General features: G+C 54.6%; 3 protein-coding genes across 7 annotated transcripts in view; 2 read left to right on the top strand and 1 right to left on the bottom strand.

Moving 5' to 3' along the window:
* OSBPL2 (oxysterol binding protein like 2) overlaps positions 1-1,513 on the top strand; it is a 34,704-nt gene extending 33,191 nt beyond the window's left edge. For all 3 annotated transcript variants that reach the window (XM_061361592.1, XM_061361593.1, XM_061361594.1), the window contains one exon: positions 296-1,513. In XM_061361592.1, the coding sequence (XP_061217576.1) occupies positions 296-398 (103 nt within the window). In that variant the 3' untranslated portion in view covers positions 399-1,513. The remainder of the gene's footprint in view (positions 1-295) is intronic.
* A 2,289-nt stretch (positions 1,514-3,802) lies between these two features.
* On the top strand, positions 3,803-11,116 carry ADRM1 (ADRM1 26S proteasome ubiquitin receptor). Of its 2 annotated transcripts, XM_061361588.1 has the most exons (10): positions 3,816-3,840; positions 4,593-4,803; positions 5,668-5,784; positions 5,865-5,988; positions 6,406-6,492; positions 8,549-8,630; positions 8,852-9,081; positions 9,365-9,522; positions 10,128-10,230; positions 10,893-11,116. In XM_061361588.1, the coding sequence occupies exons 2-10, from the start codon at positions 4,594-4,596 to the stop codon at positions 10,997-10,999; spliced, it is 1,218 nt and encodes a 405-aa protein (XP_061217572.1). In that variant the 5' UTR covers positions 3,816-3,840; position 4,593; the 3' UTR covers positions 11,000-11,116. The 2 variants fall into 2 exon arrangements, with proteins under 2 accessions (XP_061217573.1, XP_061217572.1); XM_061361589.1 differs by lacking the exon at positions 6,406-6,492 and having other exon boundaries at positions 3,803-3,840.
* A 362-nt stretch (positions 11,117-11,478) lies between these two features.
* Positions 11,479-21,262, bottom strand: part of LAMA5 (laminin subunit alpha 5) — an 84,087-nt gene continuing 74,303 nt past the window's right edge. For both annotated transcript variants that reach the window (XM_061361585.1, XM_061361587.1), the window contains exons 57-80: positions 20,986-21,088; positions 20,790-20,903; positions 20,495-20,674; positions 19,960-20,102; positions 19,563-19,748; positions 19,166-19,302; positions 18,633-18,786; positions 18,363-18,496; positions 18,083-18,245; positions 17,523-17,654; positions 17,204-17,355; positions 16,694-16,826; positions 16,280-16,420; positions 15,950-16,080; positions 15,717-15,878; positions 15,489-15,621; positions 15,231-15,388; positions 14,951-15,137; positions 14,598-14,750; positions 14,333-14,483; positions 14,098-14,228; positions 13,916-14,006; positions 13,039-13,158; positions 11,479-12,897 (exon numbers count right to left, since the gene is read on the bottom strand). In XM_061361585.1, the coding sequence (XP_061217569.1) occupies positions 12,743-12,897; positions 13,039-13,158; positions 13,916-14,006; positions 14,098-14,228; positions 14,333-14,483; positions 14,598-14,750; positions 14,951-15,137; positions 15,231-15,388; positions 15,489-15,621; positions 15,717-15,878; positions 15,950-16,080; positions 16,280-16,420; positions 16,694-16,826; positions 17,204-17,355; positions 17,523-17,654; positions 18,083-18,245; positions 18,363-18,496; positions 18,633-18,786; positions 19,166-19,302; positions 19,563-19,748; positions 19,960-20,102; positions 20,495-20,674; positions 20,790-20,903; positions 20,986-21,088 (3,444 nt within the window). In that variant the 3' untranslated portion in view covers positions 11,479-12,742. The remainder of the gene's footprint in view (positions 12,898-13,038; positions 13,159-13,915; positions 14,007-14,097; positions 14,229-14,332; positions 14,484-14,597; positions 14,751-14,950; positions 15,138-15,230; positions 15,389-15,488; positions 15,622-15,716; positions 15,879-15,949; positions 16,081-16,279; positions 16,421-16,693; positions 16,827-17,203; positions 17,356-17,522; positions 17,655-18,082; positions 18,246-18,362; positions 18,497-18,632; positions 18,787-19,165; positions 19,303-19,562; positions 19,749-19,959; positions 20,103-20,494; positions 20,675-20,789; positions 20,904-20,985; positions 21,089-21,262) is intronic.

The raw sequence follows: 21,262 nt of genomic DNA, 5'->3' as shown, positions 1-21,262 counted from the left end.
TAATCTAGACTATCAGTGTTCTTTTTGTTTGCAATGGGACAGGATGAAAGCCCTTTCTTTCCTCCTTTAGGTTAAAAATAATCATAGAAAAGGTGCTTTACAAGGTGGTGATAACTGTGTAGGAGGTTTAATGCCTTATTTTTCATGCTCAGGCTATTTCCTGAGAGATTTCATTTTCTCATAAGAAATAGTGTTTTAGGAAAGAAGCAAGTTGGTTTTTTTCCCCTCTTAATAACTGCTCACTCTATTTGCTTTTTCCCTTGTTTCTTTCCTTTTCCTTTCTTTTGTTTTCCAGATGGTTTCATCAAGGCACTAACCCCTACACTGGGACTTCAGATTGGCTGTACTCAGGTGGCTATTTTGATAGGAATTTCTCAGACTGCCCAGACATATACTGAAATTACAGAACCAATCGCTCATCTCATCTGGACATCCAGCTCCTAGATTTCGTTCCAAGCCAGTCACTGGTTTTGTTGATAGCAAAAACCAGCTTTTCTAAGTCGATTTTAACACCAAGTCTATGGGTCAACAATCAAGGATTTCATTAGCACTAATGTTGGATTGCCAAATATTGAGATACTGTTGCATTCTGTCCATAAAGCTGCACCTGAAATCATCATGTTTTCACTAATTTTCAAAGGCACCTTTTGGTTCTTCATTTCCCCCCTAGTTTCTTTGTCAGGAAGATTTGCTGTACCCAGTAGAGCACATAACATCCTTGAGAACTACATAACTTAAATAAAATAGAGATAATATCCTTGTTACTTAGTACAATAGTGAAGAATCTGCAGGTTTTTGGAGCTCGGAGCAGGGATGAAAAGCACGGTACCAGCAGGATCAAATCTAGTGCTGTGGATGCTCCCCATGAAGAGATGCATGTGAGCTCCCGTACGGTATGTAGCACTACGGGGGACCAGCTGCTAGCCCCTCAGTATGATTCAATAATGGATTGACTCGAAACAAAACCCAACCTGAGCTTCCCAACGTGTAGTTGTCTGTTACAGAGTCTTCACAACTTCGGGACACTGTGAGCATTAAGCTGTATACCTGTGATAAACCTACATAAAGCATACGTTAAAGAGCAGGGAAGGGTGCATTAAAAACTGTGCTTTTTCTCAAGTCAAATGCTGTTCTAAAACTACCAGAAGCTTCGGAAGCAATTGCAGGAATGTCGAGGTGGTTACAATGTAAAATATATTGCTTGCTACCACTTGGAGGCTTAAATCTTCTGCACTACCTTTGGCAGCTTTGGCGCTGTGTATGCTTCTAGGCTAAACTCTTTGGAAGCACTTTGGTGTCTGTAGCCACACAGGTTCATATTCTGGGGACGTTTTGGTTTGCATGTTGTTCATTATTAGGTCATGTCTGGTTTGTATGTTGTGAAAAAGCAGAAATCAACTTCACGCTTTGGCAGAGTTCTACCTATTACAAGTTTTCTGTGAGCACGTGATGTCAGTAAGTCAGATTTCCTTTGTTCCATGTCAAACCATCAAAGCCATATAACCCTAGAAAGGATGACTGGATTGATGCATTCATTGTCATTCAAGTGATCTGGGAGGGGTGAGGGGGCAGAGAGGCTGGAAAAAGTAAGTCCAGTCATTAAAGCTAATCCTGATGTTGCTGCTTCTTTTATCCATGTTTTTAATTGAGTACCCAGGTAAAAGGGAGAGAGTGGCTGCACAGCTGTAGGGTCTCAGTAATTGCTGGTGTTAAGCACCCGCAGCTGGAGGAGCTCCTGGTGTGATTGATGTCCAGGACACGTGGCTTCAGCCAGAGAGGAGATGCTGAAAGGGCTTCTCTTCAGCCTCAGGATTAAGAAGCAGACGAGGGTCGAGTGGCTTGTGGAGAGATGTGTTTGTGTCCAGCCAGGCCCATCATGGTTAGAGAAACGTTAAATGTGGGGGAAATTGGGTCTTGTCCTCACTGCAGAAATGAGGGAAGCTGTAACAATTGAGGGCAGCCTGGAACCTGCTCCTGTTGCCAGGAATCAGGCTGTGTGTGCCTGCAGGGCTCGCCTTGGTGCCCGGGGCACAGTGGGGTGCCTCGGTTGCTCGTGAGCACAGGAGCTCTTACACAGACGTTGCTGAGCCCTGCGGGACAGCACAAAAATGAGGTTTTATGTAAAAAGATGAACTTTGGTGACCGTGTTGGGCACAGGGGCCCCTTCCCAACCCACTGCAGGCGGCACTGGGAGCCCTTGGTGAGGTGGGGACTGAAAGGATTCCAGGTTAATGCCTCATGGGAGGTTAAAGCTTGCCTGAACTAAATGGTGTGTTCAGTGGTGGAGTGGGGTTTGCATAGGAACAGAAACTGCCTGAATGGAAGAGTCATTGCTAAAGCAATGCTCTGGTTGTAGGAAGTGTACAGGTTGGCATCTCTCATGATTTAAGCTCAAAGACCTGAAGCCTTGTCATTAGGTGAAAGCACAAAACAATGGTTTAATAAAACCAGGCAGGATCCTTATGGGATTTAAAAGACATTAGGAAGGTTTCTATATTACAAGCACTCCATTGGATGTGTCCTCCCCCTCTTCTCCCCTTCCTCTGAGGTTTTCAGTTCAGTTTCAGGCTCGTTCCAACCCCATTCTTCTAAGTTATTGTTCATTGCCAACACTTCAGGTTCCTTCCCCTCCCGGCCACAGGTCTGTGCTTGGCTTCTCCTGGGTCTCCTGATGCTCTCAACACGTTTTCTTTTCGATGCAGGTTGCGCCTCAGTAGTTTCTGTGTCAGGACATGAAGAACTTTGCACCTTTTGAAAGAATGTCACTTTTATAACTTGATTAAACACTGTCTATACGATACCCGTGTTAGATTGTGTTGATACAGCCCCGGAGAGAACCCCGCTGGAAAGGAACGATAATAAACACTTAACACCCTTTGGGCCTCGCCATGGTGACAGAGATTGGTGTGAGACCGAGTCCGCGAGGGCAGGAGGGACTTTGGGCTGGTTCTGCCCTGTCCTGATGAGACAAAGGGGATTTAAATGCAGTCAGAGCTCCGAGCACCTCCTGCTGCCATGGAGCCCTCGTCCTCCCTTGGCTGCCAGCGGGCTCTGAGGGTGGTGGTGAAGGGGATCAGGGCTGGTGCAGCCTCAGCTCCGGGGCTCTGCTCCTCCTCCTCCTCCCGCTCGTTATGGCGGCGGTGGTGGAAGGCGGCGCGGCTGCGGGCCCGCGGCAGCAGGGGTCAGGGCTGGCAGGGGTGGGTTTGAGGCCTGTGGGGAAGGGGATCCCGGAGGGGCCGCGCTCGGGTGTGAGGGAACAGGGAGCAGCTTCTTCAGCCCTCCGGCATGCGTGGAATTCCCGGTATCCGGATTAACGAGGCCAGGCAGCTGATCCCCTGAATTAAAAGGAAAATCCAGCCCCCATTAGCGGTGCTGACCCCAGCTTAATGACAAACGATTCCCTATCCGCGTTGGGATTGCCAAAATCAACGCTTTTCCCCACAGAGGAGGTGGAAGGAGTCTGCTCTGCGGGCAGCAGCCCTCGGCTGGGCCCCGCGCCCCTCACCGCGGCTGCCGGCGCCGCACACCCGGTTCGAATCACAGCGGGAGCCCCGGTTGGGCCTCGAGGGGCCGGGCCCGGTCTGCCCGTGCGCGGTGCCCGCCGGTACCGCCCTGACCCGGCCCCGGCCGTGACCCGGGGGCGGGGCGCCGCCATCTTCCGCCGCCGCCGTGACACAGCAGGGACGCCTGGCGCCACCGCCGTGACTGGCAGCCTCGCTGGCCAATCGCGTGCGGCCGTGGGGCTCTCGTGCCGCCCAGCCCCGCCCCGCCGCGGGAGGGGTTCCGGTGCGAGGGGCAGGAAGAGCGGAGCGGCGCGGGGCCTGCGGGCGGCGGCGGCAGGTACCGGGGACTCGGGGGGCGGACACCGGGCAGGACCGGGCCGGGCTGAGCGGCCTCCATCGCGGGCGGCTCCGCATCCCCCGGGCTGGCGCTGCTCGCCGGGGCTTGGTTGCGGGCGTTGGGGGAGCGGGGTCTCCCGCCGGGGGAGGGGGAGCTCTGTGGAGGCCTCGCGGCGGCCTCGGGACCCGGCTGGAACTCGGAGCGGGCGGGGGCGCCGGGGCCAGGCCGTGCTGTGGGCCCAGCCCGCGGACCCGCTCCCGGCTGTGTGAGGGGCTCTGCCGGCTCCCGGGTGTGCCCGGCCGGTGCCGCGGTGCGCTCGGATGGGCTGGCGCGGCGGGTCCCGAGCGGCGGCCGAGCCGAGCCGAGCCCAAGTGCAGCGTCATGCGGCCCGAGCGGCCCCTCCACCTGCGGCCGCTGCCGCGCTCTGCCCTCGGGAAGCCGGGCCCAACCCGGGCATCCCCGGGTTCTCCTCCCCGAAGCTAAAGCGGGAGCCTGGAGATTGGCGTTAGAGCAGCGCCTGTGGCTGTTAAAGCCCCCCCGATGGCGTGAGCTGAAGAAGGAAGCGCCGAGGGCTGCTGTTGGCGGCCCCATTGCAGAGCCCTGCCCGGGTTCTGCTCCATCTCCTCTGGATGTGAAGCTGTGGAGGCCGTGAGGCTCATTCCTCTTGTGGAGCTCTCTCGATGGACGTTTGATGTCGAGAAGAGCGGTCCCGGGCAGGGTTCTCACCGCCCCTGCGCTCCTTCTCCTTCCAGGATGTCTTCGGGCGCGCTGTTTCCAAGCCTGGTGCCAGGCTCCCGCGGCTCCTCCAGCAAATACCTGGTGGAATTCCGGGCAGGGAAGATGTCCCTGAAAGGCAGCACCGTGACCCCAGACAAGAGGAAAGGCCTCGTTTACATCCAGCAAACTGATGATTCCCTCATTCACTTCTGCTGGAAGGACAGGACTTCGGGCAACGTGGAGGACGTGAGTGCAGGGTTGGGTGTGTCGCTGCTGCGTGTGCTTGTGCTACTGCTGAGAGGGCTTCTCTGAGATAAATCAGGACAAGAGCACCGCTGTGGCCTGGCAGATCTGCGAGTCTGAGCCCTGCGCTCTGAGGAGCAAATGGGAGGAGGCTTGGGGAGGGTTGAGGTCATAGAATCCTAGAATAGTTCGGGCTGGAAAGGACCTTAAGATCATCCAGCTCCAACCCCCCTGCCATGGGCAGGGACACCTCACACTAAACCATCTCACCCAAGGCTCTGTCCAGCCTGGCCTTAAACACTGCCAGGGATGGAGCATTCACAACCTCCCTGGGCAACCCATTCCAGTGCCTCAGCACCCTAACAGGAAAGAATTTCCTCCTTAGATCCAATCTAAACTTCCCCTATTTAAGTTTTAACCCATTACCCCTTGTCCTGTCACTGCAGTCCCTAATGAAGAGTCCCTCTCCAGCATCACTGTAGCCCCCCTTCAGATACTGGAAGGCTGCTTTGAGGTCTCCACGCAGCCTTCTCTTCTCCAGGCTGAACAGCCCCAACTTTCTCAGCCTGTCTCCATACAGGAGGTGCTCCAGGCCCTGACCATCCTCGTGGCCTCCTCTGGACTTGTTCCAACAGTTCCATGTCCTTTTTCTGTTGAGGACACCAGAGCTGCACACAATGCTCCAAGTGAGGTCTCACAAGAGCAGAGTGAAGGGGCAGGATCACCTCCTTGGACCTGCTGGTCACACTCCTTTTGATGCAGGCCAGGATAGGGTTGGTTTCTAGGCTGTAAGCGCACACTGCTTCTGTCTTTGGGGAGCTGGAGGGAATGTTCATGTGTTTTCTCAAGCTGCTGCCCTCTTTCCAGGATTTGATCATTTTTCCCGATGACTGTGAATTCAAGAGGGTGCCTCAGTGCACTACGGGCCGTGTGTACGTATTGAAGTTCAAGGCAGGATCCAAGCGGCTCTTCTTCTGGATGCAGGTTTGTGGGAAGTCGATAAGAAGGGTCTCGGAACAAAACACTCCCAGTTTGACTCATACCAAGGAGCAACTCTCTTACAGGAGCCGAAGACGGACAAGGACGAGGAGCACTGTCGGAAAGTGAACGAGTATCTCAACAACCCCCCAATGCCTGGGGCTTTGGGTGGCAACGCCAGCGGAGGCCACGAGCTGTCTGCGTTGGGAGGTACAGTCCATTCTCTGCTCCTGCACATCCGAGGCTTTTGTTTTAACGTAGGAGGAGCACTGACAGCTCCTTAGGAAGCAATTCCTGGTGCTGTGGAGGGTGAGCTGGGGACAGGGTTAATAGCAGCGGAGTAAACATGCTTTTAGCAGGATAAAGTGGGCTGTTAAACAGGTTCAGGCTGGAAGTTAAGGCTGCCAGAAGAAATCTCTGTGTTTCCAGTGGATTCTCTGGAGTCTTACCTCTTTATGAAGCCAAGTCGCATATATCTTTTATGAGCATCATGAAGCAGTAAACACTTGAAACTGTTTTTTCCATGCAGAATGTGATGCCAATTAATCTCCTGCTGTTTGAGCCGGAGTGCTGTGAAAAACCAAACCAATGTGAATATGTTGTGTTTCAGAATGTTTTTGTTTTTAGGTGAGGGTGGCTTGCAAAGCCTTCTTGGAAACATGAGCCATAACCAGCTCATGCAGCTGATCGGACCAACGGGCTTAGGAGGACTTGGTAAAATGCTTTAATATCTTTATGCCAAAATGGTATTTTCTCCTGCCAGGTTAAATCTTACCTGCCACTGTTTTCAAGCAGTGCTATTGGTTTGAATAGCGCTTCTTTCCCTGCCTCAGAGATGAGCTGAGGGGCACCAAATGGTGCAGGAAATGGAGGGTGCCCCATTCTACGCAGCGCTCATCTTAGGGCTTGATCTGCAAGAACCTCGGTTCTGCTCCTTGCTCCTCTGAATCTGCTGCCTTATTTTTCCTCTCCTTTTTTCTACCCCTTCTTTTCCTCCTAAATATTCACTGGAGCAGGGACTGGGAACTCGGGATTCGTTCCCAGTGAACGTCCCAGTTACAGAGCCCTGCGGTTGCTCGCGTTGCCTGTGATCCAGTGAATATTTGTGTGCAAAGCAGAAAGAGCTCATGAGGACTTCTGCACCCTCTGGTCAGAGGAGCAGGGCTCGGGTCAGGGCTTTCTCTCCTGAGTGAGTCGCTGCTGTGTTCCTGAGGGGATGAGGTGTGTTGTAGTTCCTGCTGTGTTTCGGTCCCGATGCTCTAAGCCCAGCAGAGCACTTTCTGAGAGGTCAGACCTGGAGTGGAGGCAGGCAAAGGAACACTTGCAGGTGGCAGTGACTGAGGTCCTGTGCTTAAGCTCCAGAGTCTGTTTTTAGCTTTGGATTCTAGCTTCGGATGCAACTCTCGTGTTAGCGTGGAAAGGTTCTGTTTTTTTAGGATGTGTTTGGAAAAGATCTTCCTTCTTGAAGCTTCACAACTCCTGAGACTCTTCCTCTTCTTCTCATCACTTTTTCTCAGCAGCTCTTCTTTCTTTGCTTTTATATCTAGCTGTAAGAGATGAAGCTCTCTGCTGTAACACAAAGGAAACCATCTGCTTGCCTCTGCAGACTGTGGTGGCGGTGGTGAATGTGTGGATCTCTTCCCCCAGTAGTGGCCTGTTCTTTCGCATCTGGTTTGCATCTCTCAGGTGTCTGTCTCCAAGAAAGGAGCTGTGAGCTTTCCCAGCAAGGGCAATCAGAGCAGCGTGGGGTACAGCCGGGTTAGCTTCAGCATCCTGCTGCTGTGGGGGTTTTGAGTGAACTGTTTGGGAATGGATCCATAGTAACAGGTCCTGTGCAAAGGGGGGAGCTGGTGGCCTGTGCTCGCTCTGACCCCAGTGGTCTGCAGCTTCAGTTGATCACGTTTGCTGCTGGAGTGCTGTTGTTCTGTCCTCTGCTTGCAGGTAGATCCCAGAAGGTGGGTGATGGATGCAGGTGCCGTGTAGGGATGTGCGTCTAATTACAGATGTGGTACAGGGAGCCACTGGATGGGATGCGTGTGGTAAATGGAGCGTTTGGCTGATGTGGCTCAGGGGAATTGTAGGGAATGATCGAGTCACCACTGCAGGGCCTTTCCCCAGCTCTCTTTAGCTGATGTTCTTGAGGCTGTGATAAGTCCTTGGTTGGGATGTGTGGGTGAAGGAGGCTGAGTGCTGGTTTCTTTTGCATAGGGCAGTTGGCTCTAAGGCTGTGTTGGTTTCCTGCTGTTCCCTGATCACTGCTCTACCTGGAGCTCTCTCTGTGTGGGGCTGTTCTTACTTTGCTCTGCCTGTGAAGTGTTCTCTGCTGATTCTGCTGCCACATCGCTGTTAGATTTGAAGCTGCAAAACCATCTGTATGGGGAGAGAGTGGTGGCAACTCTGGTCTTGTGCTGAGGGCCTTGGCCTTCAAGTTTAGAGCAAAGCTGGATTTTGGGGAACCAGGAGATACGAGGGCTGCGGTACAGGGATCGCGTCCAGCACAAACTGAAGTGATGTTATCCTTGCGTACAGCTAGAAATCGGGTCCTTTCTCAAACGTGCAGCTCTCTAAAGCAGTTTCTAATAGGGACGTGAAAACAGGAGCTGTTAATGTAGAGAACGGGGCGGGGGGGTTGGTCTGGGGTCTTTCACCCCCTCCTCCTCTATTTTAGCCAATACCTTTCAGGTACAAGAGTGACCTCTCCAGAGCAGAGAGGTGCAGAGCCCTGAGGAAACACATTTCTAACTCCCTTCTCCTCTTGTGTTTATGGAAGGTGGGCTGGGGGCGCTGACGGGGCCCGGGCTGGCCAGTCTGCTTGGAAGCGGGGGACCCCCGACCAGCAGCTCATCGTCGAGGTACGGCCCCGTCTGCTTTGGGGTGGTTGGGCTTTTGTCACATGAAGGTGCTGCTTCTGTGGGAGATATTGCAGGCTACTGCATGGGAAAGACAGTGGGAATCCGGACTGCTTTATTGCCCCCCAGATGGGGCAGGAGCCCTTTGTAGTGACTGGGCTTGGAAAGCAGCTTTAACTCCCTGGTTGCTGCAGGGCATTCATGGCATTAATGGTGTCCCGCAGCTCTCGCAGCCAGTCAGCGGCTGTCACTCCATCTTCCACGACTTCCTCGACGCGGGTGACGCCTGCCCCGGCCGTTCCTGCGGCTGCGTCCGTCACCAGCCCGAGCCCGGTGCCCAGTTCGGGTAATGGAACCAGCTCCGCCACCAGCCCAACACAGCCCATTCAACTGAGTGACCTCCAGAACATCTTAGCTACTATGAACGTGCCATCTGGAGCAGGAGGGCAGCAAGGTAACAGTGTTCTGACCAGGCAGCTCTTGGGTCCTGGAGCCCTTTGGAGCTGTTCTACTGTCCTGTCCTGTTCCAAATTGCTTTGAAAGGTCTATGGTTTTGATTCTTCATTCGAGTGCTGTTCTTGGCTGCTTCAGGAGTTGTATTCTCACTCCAAAACTGAGAGGGAGAAAAGATGCTAGCAGTGTGCTGAGCACGTCCAGTAATCCTGACTAGATCATGTAGCTTACATGACAGGGCGGTTATGCACAGTCTAACAGGCAGCCCTCTCTTTCCTTCCCAGTTGACCTGGCGACTGTTCTGACCCCAGAGATAATGGCTCCCATCCTGGCCAACGCCGAAGTTCAGGAGCGGTTGATGCCTTACCTCCCCTCTGGGGAATCTCTGCCACAGACTGCGGAAGAGATTCAGAACACCCTGACGTCCCCTCAGTTCCAGCAGGTGGGTGCCTGCCTTCATGGGAAGTGCAGGTCTCCTTCCCTCCTCCCCAGGCCTCTTGCCCTGCTGTCAGGTTCCTGGCACTGGTCAGAGGAGGAAGTTACTCAGTAGAAGTGGAAAGGAGGAGGGATGTGCTCTAATGGAGCACTAGGCCTGCCTGCAGTCACCCAAGGGCAGATCAGAATGTGTTTCACTATCGGATTTGGGCTTTACCTTTCTCTTTATTACAAACACTCTCTGGCAGATGACAGGAGTAGCACATTCATTCATGGCATGGCAGCTGCCTCTTCTAAAGTCATTTCAAGTGACTAAAGGGAGACAATGCTCACACTTACAGCCCTTGTTCCTCTTGAAACACTAGCACTGAACTCGGGGCAGTCTGTGTGTGATTAAACCTGGTGTATTTCAGGCCAGTTGGAACCAGTTGTGCTGATGGATTGAAATCTATCAATGTGCAAGATTTCAGTGGTTAAAGATGACTGGGTTTAGTTTCAGCTACAGCAACTCTTGTGCAAGGAGATCGGGCAAGGGGGAATGTTTTTACTTGCTGATGCTGGAGAAACATGATGTGAACTGGGGGTTTTGATGCTGATGATTCCAATTCACAGGCATTGAGCATGTTCAGTGCTGCCTTGGCTTCAGGACAGCTGGGCCCGCTCATGAGTCAGTTTGGCTTACCTGCAGAGGCAGTAGATGCAGCTAATAAAGGAGGTGAGTATCCTGCTGGGAGCAGGAGGAGGTGGTTTGTTGGGGTGGGTTTGTGCACTGCACACAGCCAGGGAATGGGAATGTCAGGATTGGCTTCTGTGTAACAGGCAGGAGCTGGCTCTGGGCTGTTTGTTTCTTTACAATGGGAAGGTTCATAGCTCAGGGGTTCCCCAGCAGACAGAGTGTGTCAGAGCTGTACTTGCAGAAGGCAGGGTTCTGCAGAGCTCTGCTGAGCAGCCTTAGGCTTGTTTTGTTGATAGAGATGTGAAAACCTCTGGAGGTGTCAGTGCCCTTGTCCAGGAATGGTGTTTTGGTGGGAATTGTTACTGACTCCTGTGGAATAGGTGAACAGAGTGTTGGCTGTAACACTGCTGGAGTAAGTAAGTGTGTTGGCTTTACCTAATGAGCTTTTAGTATCCATTCAGTTCCTGGAATCATTCTAGTCTTAGGCTGCCTGTGCACAGTGAAGTGCATAAAATGCACTTTAAATGCACGTCAGAGGTATCCAAATGAACGTTTTATATTGAATCAGTGTTAAAAGTTAATAGATTCCTAGTAGAGCAACCATTTACTTCCAAGTAATGCAGCTTAACCTCATGTGAACAATGAACTCCATCTCAAAAAGCACAAAGTTCACTAACACAACTACTGTGTTTAACTTCCAGATGTAGAAGCCTTTGCCAAAGCAATGCAGAACAGCGTCAAGTCAGACCAGAAGGAAGGAGACTCCAAGGACAAGAAAGATGAGGAGGAAGATATGAGTTTAGATTAAGTTATTTGTTCTTCCTTACAGATATTCCTAGATACTAACTTAAGCAACTGCAGTAGGATTACTAACTTCATATTATGCTTATATAAATCTACAAATAAAGGAATTTTCTTTATCTGCCATACTGTTCTTTCTCCCTCTGTTTAGCATGCACATGGAGGCAGTACTTGCTCTTTATCTGCAGTAGAGTTACTCACTGTTCAGCTTTGATGCTTTGGACATCGGGATAGACTAATCCTTCTGATTTCTTTGTGATCAAAGGGTTGAGCCCCTGTGATTTATAGGAGTAGTGAGCAGCTCAAGGACACAGTGCTGACTGCCAGCCAGGTTGTGATCTGCAGTGCTGAACATGAGGAGGTTCATTGCCTTCCTGACCATCAGTGCAGTAAGCCTGCTTAGGAGGGACTTCTAATGTCCCTATTGTGCTGATTATTCCTCTTCCAATTCTCCATCAGCCTCATACTTGCTCTTCACCAGTAAAGTGAAAGACAGTAACATAAAACTTTATTCCAAAGTATGTACCAGTGATTTACAAAGCCCATCTTTAATACTACAACTTTAAACCAGGTCATAATTACATTTGTTTAAGATGGACATGTTAAAAACCCATTTTACAATATTTACCCCTCATAAAAAAACCCCCACAATATAACGATATAAGTTACAAGTCCATTTCAGAAGCAAGATGTTGTCCCCAAGTGGCTTAGAGATATATATACACACCAAATATATATATGATGTGTAAGTGCACGAGTGAACTGCGTGTCTTGGGAGGAAAAGGTCAAGTGAAGACCACTACGAAGGGGTGAGTGAGGCTGAGCAGGAGCAGGCAATGCTGGTGGGGGGTGAGGGCTGAGGGCCCCCCTTGCACCCAACCAGCCTCAGAGGTAACCTCTATTTCTTCCCCTTTAGCAACAGCTTCTTGCTTCACACACCAGGACTTTAGTCAGTGTTTCTACCAGCGCTGAACGCAGCTGCGGTCACAGTGAGTTTGGGGTCTTTTGCCCTCCCTCAGCCTATTTTGTTCCTTTTTATTTTCCTTTTGATCCTTATAAATCAATGTGGAAGCCGGTGCTAATTCTGGGAGCAGAATGTTGTCCATGTTCCCCCTTGCAGAGCTCTGGAGCTGTGGCGGGTGAACTGAGGCTGCCCTTGGGCAGCTGGGAGGTTAAATGAGTCCTTGCTTTTGAAAACACCAAAGTGAGGGAATTAATCCAGTTTGTCCTAATTGCATTTATCCTAAACCAGAAGCTGGCTCCAGCCTGCAGCAGAAGACAGTCTGTGACTATTATTAATAGCCTCAAGTGTTCCATGAACTACATCTATGTGCGTTGTGAGTGTGGGGTGAAGGGAGCAGGATTTAGGACATGATGCACAGCTGCTGCCTGCTTCAGCCCATGCTCTGTACAGGACAGGGGCTCTTGCCATGAGCCATGTGGCAGCACAAGTCCTGCAGCCGATGCTTGACCACCGTGAAGGGCTCGGACCTGTCTCCAGAGCCCACTCCAACTATTTGGTTGTGTTTGTGAAAGATGTCCCCAACGTGCCCCCTTCTCCCCACCTTCCCTGCCCTCCTTCCCCTTGGATCTGTGACCCCTCACTGGTTTTTGCCCCCCGACTTGCGCCTGCAGTCACTGGAGATCAAGTGTTTGACCAGGGTTAATGCAATCGAGTAGGTGATGTCTGGGGCCCAGGAGCAGTGCAGCTTTCTGGTGTCAGGCTGTACACGGAGGTGCACGCACTTACTTACAGCACGGGGCAACCCTGTAGGCCAATGGAGCCCCTGACAGTCCCGGTGCGTGGCAGGTTGATGTGCCTCTGGTTAATCACCAGGTTCCTTATGCAGCCCATGTAATGAGGGATGGGAGGTAACGGTGGCACTGTGCTGGCCCTGGCTGTCTCTGCAGAAGGAACAAGTGAAAAGCAAGCGTTAATCTGGCTCATCACAGGGCAGGGGATGAAGTAGCTCTTAACTGCACCAGGACTGGGATCCCTCTTGGCTTCGGAGTATCTCATTCTGCAGCACATCCTTCCCAGCTCACCTGGCAGCCCTCCCATGTGGAAGGTGGCCCGTACGCTGGGTGGAGGGGGCTGGCTGGGTCCCACTGTGTAGTTGCCTTTTGTATCCACATAGACCTGGATCATGTTTTTCCTTTTGGTAACTTCAACAGAAAACAAGAATCAGTGCTGGTTCCTTACCCAGAGAGCAAATCCACCTCCACCCTCCAGCCCCAAACCCTGCCCTTCACCCACAACAGCATCATGTCCTGCTCTAGTGAAGCGGGCTGCCCTGTCCCAGTGGACAGCACACACTGGGTGTACAGGGATCAGCTCAGACCAGCTCTGGCTGCGGACAGGAAGAGATCCTGAAGCTGAAAAATGCAGCAGGAGCACACGATGGGTGCTGGGTTGAGCCAAATGAAGGCTTAAAGCAGAGCTGGGCTGAGGTGGGGGCTGTGACTGTGACCCACCCCCAGAAAGGGCTTGATGAAAACCTCAGCATTTGCTCCAGAGCATTAAAGGCTGAGCTGTGCCTGTACAGGGGTGAATCCTGCACATCCCCTGTCCCAGCCATGGGCTCTGAGCCCTGTGGATGCACTCTGCAAGTCAGGCTTTCCCCTTCAGCAGGATGTGACAGATGGAGCTGCTGCATCCAGGGGGGTGTGGGACATCCCGGGCCTCACCAGCTGCTCTGTGACTGGGAAACACCCCACTGCTCCTGCCCACCAGCTCTGAGAGCACTAATGAGATCAGCGACTCTCCCTAATTAGGGAATGACTCAACAGCAGCTACAATCACCCAAATCAAGTGCATTCAGGTGGGAGCTGGGGTATAAATACCCGAGGAAGGGCCCTGGGCTCCCCCCAGGAGCTGGGGGCTGAGCAGTGTCCCAGAGCCAAGTGCTGGCTGTCACCTCACCTGCGATGCTGTGCCACTGCCCGTCACAGAGCGATGGGCACGTCACCGATGTGGAGAACTCATCAGCCCCAACGTTTGCTCTCAGGGTGACCTGGTGTGAGACAAACCTGTTAGACCCAGGGAGCTGGGTGGGATGGGCAGGAGACTGCTGGAAACCTGCGGGGAAATCACCCTCACGTTACCTTTGTCTCCTCCATGTACAGCAGGAGATGGTGCCTCCTCCTGGTGCCGGTGTAGAAGATGAGGCCAGAAGCACTGTGGGGACGGGCCTCCAGTGTCACCTCCAAGTCCTGCTCGGTCACCACCGCATCAGCTGGAACAGAAATGCCACTGGTGAGGAGAGGGACAAGGGACCTGTGAGATGTGTCCCTCCCAGTCCCAGGGCCACGGGAGCCACCCCAGGCTGCTGTGGGGTACCCAGGACGATGGAGCCGCCATCCGCAGTGAAGAAGACCCCGCTCTCCAGTGCGCCCTCAAAGCACGGCATCACCCCAAAGGTGCGTGAGGGGGGACCCAGGGGCCTCCCATCCAGCTGTAGGTTCCTCAGGCAGCCGTCAAAGCTGGAGACCTGCAGGGAGACCACAGGAGTGAGCACTGAGGGCCTGAACTGGGAGCACAGGGCAGTGCCCCAGAACTGAACGGGCAGCAACAGGAGGATACTACAGGACTACCAAGCCCTTACCGGTACGTGAGCCTTGGCTTTGCCACCTGGGAGCCCTCCTACATACAAGGGTCCCCGGGCCACAAAGAGCCCTGAGGTGGCCATTGCAGCGTCCTGGGCTCGCAGCCCATCGATGACCAGCTGGGCCCGGCTCTTGTCTCTGCTGAAGAAGACCTGCAAGGACCAAAGGTCAGTGCCAGGGATGGGGCTTCGTGGGATGGGAAGAGCCCCAGGGCTGTGCCCAGGGCAGGGAGACCTCAGCTTGGAGGTTCAGCCAGCCCTGGCTGGGGTTTCACTGTCCCCTTTGCTCCCATAGGAGCATGAGTGTCCTGTGTGTGATTAGGCACCAAACTAACCCCCAACCCTCCGCTCACCGTGTGCCACCGCTGGTCGTGGTACTTGTCCTTGCTGCGGATGCGCAGGCGGTGCCTGCCCATGTGCACCAGGAAGACAAAGCGGTCGTTGAGGACAAAGAGAGCCATGAAGGTGCCCCCCTTGCCTGCCACGTGGAAGAGCAGCCCGCTGGAGGCGTTCAGCTTCACCTCCAGGGAGAAATGGGCCCTGCAGGGACAGGGGAGGTGATGGGAGCACCCTGCTCTCCCACTGCTCTCCAAGCCATTATCCCTGGGGCCAAGTGTGTGTGGGGTGCCTCACCTCTGCCCAAAGGAGAGCGGGATCCCATCGAACTCCCAGCGGCTGCTCGGGGTGTACCCGAAGCGGAATGTCCCCCCGGCTGCGCGGGGCTGCGGGTCCAGGCGGCACAGCCCATGCTGATCGTGGCGGCGGTCCTTTGAGGCAGGCTTGCTCAGCACCTACACACAGCACCAGGGAATGGAGTGAGGGGAGCAGCCCTGGCACAGGGCAGAGGTGCTCAGAGAGGGGGAAATGGGGGGTTTCAGCAGCAACTGGTACCTTGGGTTTCCGCCTGTCCTTCTTCGGAGTGACTCTGAACTGCTGCGGCTGCTCCCCCCAGGGACAGCTCATGGTGACGTTGATGCTCTCCACGTTCTGCTGCAGGTCCACCACCATCTGTGGCTCTGATGTCCTGCAGGCAGGAAGAAGAGGTCCCCGTCACGAGGCCAGCTGGGAGATGGGATGGGGCAGAGCCCTGCTCTCGGGATGTGGCAGGGAGATGCTCACCGCTTCACAAAGACATTCCCGATGCAGCCGGTGAGGTTGCTGAGGGCCCCTGGCTCCGGTGACCCCCCGAGCTGCAGGAGCGGCCGCCTGTCCTGCTGCTGCCTGCTGGGCCCAGAACCTGCCCCGGTGCTCTGCAGCTCATCATCCACGTACAGCCGGATCCTGCGGGGATGAGCAGGGTGAGCTGAGCAGGTCCCTGTGGCCACGGCCACCCCGCTCCCCAGGACACGTACCCACGGGTGTCGCTGTAGAAGGCCACATAGTGGGTCCTGTCATCTGCATAGGCGTTTTCAGTGGTGACTTCGGTTTCCAGCAGGTTCAAGGCCAGCTGGCCCCTTTGGAGGGATACCTGGCATATCCCCTCCTGCAGGAAGCATCACCCCATTGCTGCTCAGCAGCTGAACCCCAAGAAGGGCCCGTTTCCCCATTGCCCTCCAGGAGCGCAGGACACAGATCTCTGTGTATTAAGCCCCTGGCCCCACCAAAATCCCACCTTTCCAAAGGGGGAGCAGCACCATCCCCAGAGCAGGAGGTGATGGTTCTGCCCCACTGCAGGTGCCCACCTGGGTTGTGTGGTGGTAGAGCAGCCCCTCGTGTTGGCTGGTCCGGAAGCTGAAGCCGCTGTAGAAGTCCCTCAGCCCTGGTACGTCCTTCAGGGCCAGGGTCAGGTAGCCATGGCCATGGACACTGACTGAGCGAGCCACCTGTGAGGGACACCATGGACACAAGGTGAGAACCTGGTCACGGTGTGGCAGGGTGCTGGAAGGATGAGCGAGGTGCTCAGGTCCGTGCTGGATCGAGGAGGTGCTATGGCCAACCCTGCAGAGCACCTCACTGTGATCCCTCTGCACTGAGGACCTGGGGGTTTATGCTTGGTTCTGTGTGAATGAGGGGAGATCAGACCTGTCCTGTGGTTCCTGTGCTCTCTTTCCCCAGCAGACCCTTTCCCCATGGTGGCAGCCAGGCCTTGTGCTTACCAGCAGGTCGGAGGTGCACCCGTAGCTCACACCAACAGTGCTCATGCGCTTCAGGTCGACGTACTTGCCGAGAGCCTTCAGGCCCTTCATGCAGCCCCGGATGGGCCCACCCGTGGGGAAGAGAGCTTTCAGGCTGCACAGAAGCAAGCAGTGTTACCAGGACAGCCCCAGATGCAGGGTTCAGCCCTGGCCAAGAAATGTTCCTGTAGTCCCTTAAACAGAGTGCTTGGGAAGGACACAGGATGGCCACAGGTATCCCCGGCGCATCAGGCACAAGGCTGCTCCAAAGGAGTAAAGGAGGACTCAGTGACACCCGCCAGCGCCCCATCCCTCACCACAGATGGAGATGTCCCATTCTCAAGAGCTCATGGTGATGGGCAGGAAATCACCCCCCGAGTTTCAGCAGGGCCCCAACAGCCCTGGATGTGGCTGAGAAAGGGCTGGGGCCACCACAAGGGCCACTGGGGGGCAGGATGTGAACTGTCCCAGCCCACCGCAGGCTGGACCCACCTGGGGGGCAGCACATCTGGGGGCACACCACCCAGGTAGTAGGAGACGGCGTTCTCCAGGGAGTTCTCCTGCTCCACCATGAAGATGGTGAGACGCTCCAGCCGCACCAGGATGCGCTTCTTGTTGTTCATTTTGAGGAGGAAAATCTGGATCTGGAGACAAGGAAAATGACCCAAGGATGATGTGCCAGCCCAAGGCACCAGCATGAGGTGTCTGGTGGTTCTAGTCAAAGAACTTGCAGCTCTCCACCCCCAAAACCAAGGGCCCAGGTGCCCCCCTGCCCTCTGGCTGAGGAGCCTCCAAGCAAGCTCCCCCTTACCGCTTTGTTTGTGGTGCTGCTGATGGCGAGGGACGAGGAGTTGCTGCTGGGTTTTGCCATCTCCAGGCCAGAGCTGAAGTCGTAGTAAAGCACCAGCTTCCCATCCCGGATGGCCAGACACAGGAACTGACCCTGAGGGAGGCAGGATGGACACTGAGCCCCGTGTCCTGGTTGTGGCACTAAGCCTGACCTGCCCTTCTGCACTGGTGGGAGCAGGTCCCACTGCCGTCCCCCAGTGTGTTACTGCCCCATTACTGGGGGTTTATCTGCAAAGAGCAGCCTTGCAAGCTGGAATTGCTCCCTGCAGCACTGCCAGCCCCAGTGAACCCGGAGGGTCTGTGCACAGCTGCTCTCCAAGCTCACTTGTCCCTCCAGCACCAGAGCAGTGACTGCAGTGAGATCTGTGTCCAGCCCTCTTGTGGCTTGTAACAATAGTGCAGAAATACTGCTCAAAGCAGCCCTGCCATCTCCGAATCCCTCTTCTCCCCTGTACCCTGAACTGGGACTGCCTCAGCCCAGCAGCTGAGCGGTGAAGGCTCCCCAGGGGAGCAGGCACCTGCCTGGTTCTCCAGGAAGAAGAGGATGCCGTTGTAGGAGACCACCCGGATCTCCTGCTCGAAGCGCTTGGTGGTGCCAAACTGGCTCTCAAACTTGATCTCTGCGTAACCGGTGCCATCGAAGTAGGAGCCATCGGTCAGCCAGGGGTCTCCTGTGGACTTGGACCTGAGCCAGACAAGAAGAGGCCCAAGGCATCACCCCAAAGCAAACTGCCGTGCTCCGGGGCACCCAAGGGTCACGGTAAGTGCCATAGAGCAGAGCTGCCTGGGTGCAGCGCCTTACCTTGCACAGGGCTTCTCAGTGGTGGTATCCAGCTGGAAGGTGTGTTGGAAGTTGTACAGGCTCACCACCTCCTCGTTCAGGGTGTCCAGCTCCAGGCACCCGCGGTAGTTGGGATAGCGCAAAGTGGGAGGAGGCTGGGAATGAAACCAGAGCATTGGGGCAAGTTTGATCTTGGTTTCCCCACAAAATCAAGGTGGTTTTGCTGCCAGGAATCTCCAAAGGTCTCACTGATACCCCCTAAAAACCATCCCTCCCTCTTGCCCGTCTCACCGTGAAGCTGGAGGGGTAACCTCCCACATAGAAGACCACGTTGCGTGGGTCGAGGTTGAGCAGCCCCTGCTCCCCCTTGGCCACGCTGTCTCCCTTGGTCTCGTGCACCGTCTGCCTCTCCACGATCACTGACATGTGCCCATACTGCAGGATCCTGCAGCAGGGAGGGGTGGTCAAGATAAGGGGAGACCCCCAAAGAGGAGCAAACCCTCCCTGAGCCAAGGGCCTCCCCACACAGCTCTAACACAAAGGAGTGAGCACTCAAGTTGTCAGTGCTGCCACAAGGCTCAATGGACCCTCTATGATGAGCTTCATCCTTCCTCTCCTGCAGCCACCCCCAACCCTCCATGACCTGGTAAGACACCACCTCCCTACGAGTTCTTTTGAGGTATCTCAGTATGCATTATTTAGGGATGATTGGATGATGGAGTCCACAGCACCTCTGCAAGCCCAGGGCCTGTCTATGCTTGGCCACAGCACTACCCATGATCCCTGCAGGGGCTTCAATGGGGTGTGTCCCATCAGTCTCCTACCTGTTGATGCTGATGGTGGCAAACTGCTCTCCAATATCCTCATCAACACTCAGGAAGGCTGGCTCCTCGTTGCCCAGTTTGTAGACCCACTGCACTTTGCGGTCCTTGAGCACAATGCCCAGGTAGTCTCCAGTGGCCTGAACGCAGGGAGAAACAGGGCCACACGATGGCATTTGGGACAGGCAGGAGGGATGAGCAATGATCCCCCCAGTGCATCCCCATTCACACTGCTCTCCTCATCCACCTCCAGCCAGGCTGACAGCTCCATCCAGTGCCTGTCTGTGCTCCCCACAAAGACACCCAGGGAGCAGACGAAGGGTGAGGGGCTGATGTCCAGGAGTGATCCCCCACTGATGCTACCACCATGGGCTCCCCATGCCTGCACACCCTGACTCACCTCCCGGCTGCCCAGGTACATGACGAACCTCCCCTCCTCTGTCCCGTCCTGCCGCCGCTGCCGGCCCCTGGGCTCGGGGTTTTGGATGTAGAATTTGAGGGATGTATATGCTGCCAAATCCTGCAGGTTGGAGGGCATCCGGACCTGCACACCGGAGCTGCCATTGAACTTCATGGGGACTTTCACCTGGAGGGAGAGAAGCACAGCCCCGTGGCACTGAAACCACTGCTACTGCCTGTCTCATTGCTCCCAGCTCTACCCAGTCAAACCATTTTCTGGAGTCCTTCCATGAGAATGGGACTCTGCCGTGTCCCCGCACTCTTGCAGACACCCCTTCCTTTGCATCCCACCCTCAGGTAAGCCTCATGCACCCCAGCACCCCCTCCCATGAGCCCACCTTGCTGGCAGCGTTCCTCGCCTGCGTGATGAGCTGCCGGATGCGCACAATGTTCTCTGAGACGGTGGCGTTTTTGTTCCTCCTGTTCTCCAGGCTGCTCAGCTTCCCCAGCAGCAGTGGGATGGTGCTTTCCAGGCTGGACACTGGCGTGGGAGAGGAGCCAGGGTTGTTGGAGGTTAGGGAGGAAGGGAGATGTGAAGTTCAGGTGGTTTTGAGACATGGAAGTCATGGGACAGTTGAGGGCAGAGTCACAGAACGATCCCCTCAATCCAGCAGCCTTGATGAGGGGGGGTATGACAATGCTCTAGTGCATGCAGTCTCCTACAGTAAATGTATATGATACAGTCACTGCAAGGAGGGAAAGAAAAATGAATTCCAGGACTTAAAGCACCCACTATTGGCTGTTCCCTCCCTCTGTTCTTGACCTGAACTGTAAAGCACAGCTTCCAAAAGCACAGGGCTCTCTAGGGACATCCGTCCATGCACTGGCTCATGCCAGATTCAGCCCTGGCAGCCCAGTGGGCTCAGCACTCACCAGATTTCCTGGCATCCTGGACTGCCTGGTTCAGGTCTTCATTTCGAAGGCCTCCATACTGGTCTTTCCACTCATCCAGATTCTTCTTCATGCTGCTCAGGGTATCCTCCACTCTTGCGGCTGTTTCGTTGGCCTCGGCAGCTGCTGCTTTGGCATTTTGAATTGCTTCTTTAGTGTCCTCTGGAAAGAAAGGGGAAAAATCTCTGGGATGGCCAGGAACAGGGGGAAACACCCTCGGGTCACAGCCTGAGCACCAGGGAGCAGAGGGAACCAGTCTAGCTATGCCAGAGCAAACCTTGGTCTCTGCCCAGCACGTCCTGCACAGACTGGAGCTGGCTCAGGAGCTGTTCCTTCTTCTCACGGAGACCAGCCAGCTTGTCCTTTGCTGTCTGCAGAGTGCCTTTAATAGCTGCAATGAGAAATGCAGATGTTGTGTACTGGATCTCAGTCCAGCCCGAAGGACATCACACCCTGCAAGGAGCCTCTCTCACCCTCGTTGAGCTTTCTCTGCTCTCTCCTCACAGCCTCCTCCAGGTTGCTGCTGTTCCTCTTCAGCTCATTAGAGATGGCCCCGAGATTTTCTGATATGACATTCTGTAACACAAACATGGGCTGCCTGGGACTCTGCAGAGGAATTCAATGGACACTGAAATGCTCATTCAGACAACTGCAGTGTGTGCTGCTGGGGCATGATGGGGAGACCCAGATCCCCAGAGTCCAGCTGTGGCCAAGGCTCTACTCTCCAGCACAGAACGAAGTGCTCAAGTG

The sequence above is a fragment of the Neopsephotus bourkii genome, unplaced genomic scaffold, assembly GCF_033783945.1.
Source record: "Neopsephotus bourkii isolate Nb327-2 ecotype Australia unplaced genomic scaffold, CSIRO-AGI_Nbou_v1 NB_1060, whole genome shotgun sequence".
Lineage (NCBI taxonomy): Eukaryota > Metazoa > Chordata > Aves > Psittaciformes > Psittacidae > Neopsephotus > Neopsephotus bourkii.
The sequence above is the reverse complement of the archived record's forward strand: the minus strand, read 5'-3'. Positions and strand labels throughout refer to the sequence as shown.

What these genes read in the sequence shown, in the direction of transcription:
- ADRM1 (XM_061361588.1), top strand. Translation starts at nt 4,594, where the DNA reads ATGTCTTCGGGCGCGCTGTTTCCAAGCCTGGTGCCAGGCTCCCGCGGC. An exon ending in GGCTCTTCTTCTGGATGCAG is followed by an intron (nt 5,785 to 5,864) that starts GTTTGTGGGAAG and finishes ACTCTCTTACAG; the next exon opens with GAGCCGAAGACGGACAAGGA. An exon ending in AGATGCAGCTAATAAAGGAG is followed by an intron (nt 10,231 to 10,892) that starts GTGAGTATCCTG and finishes TTTAACTTCCAG; the next exon opens with ATGTAGAAGCCTTTGCCAAA.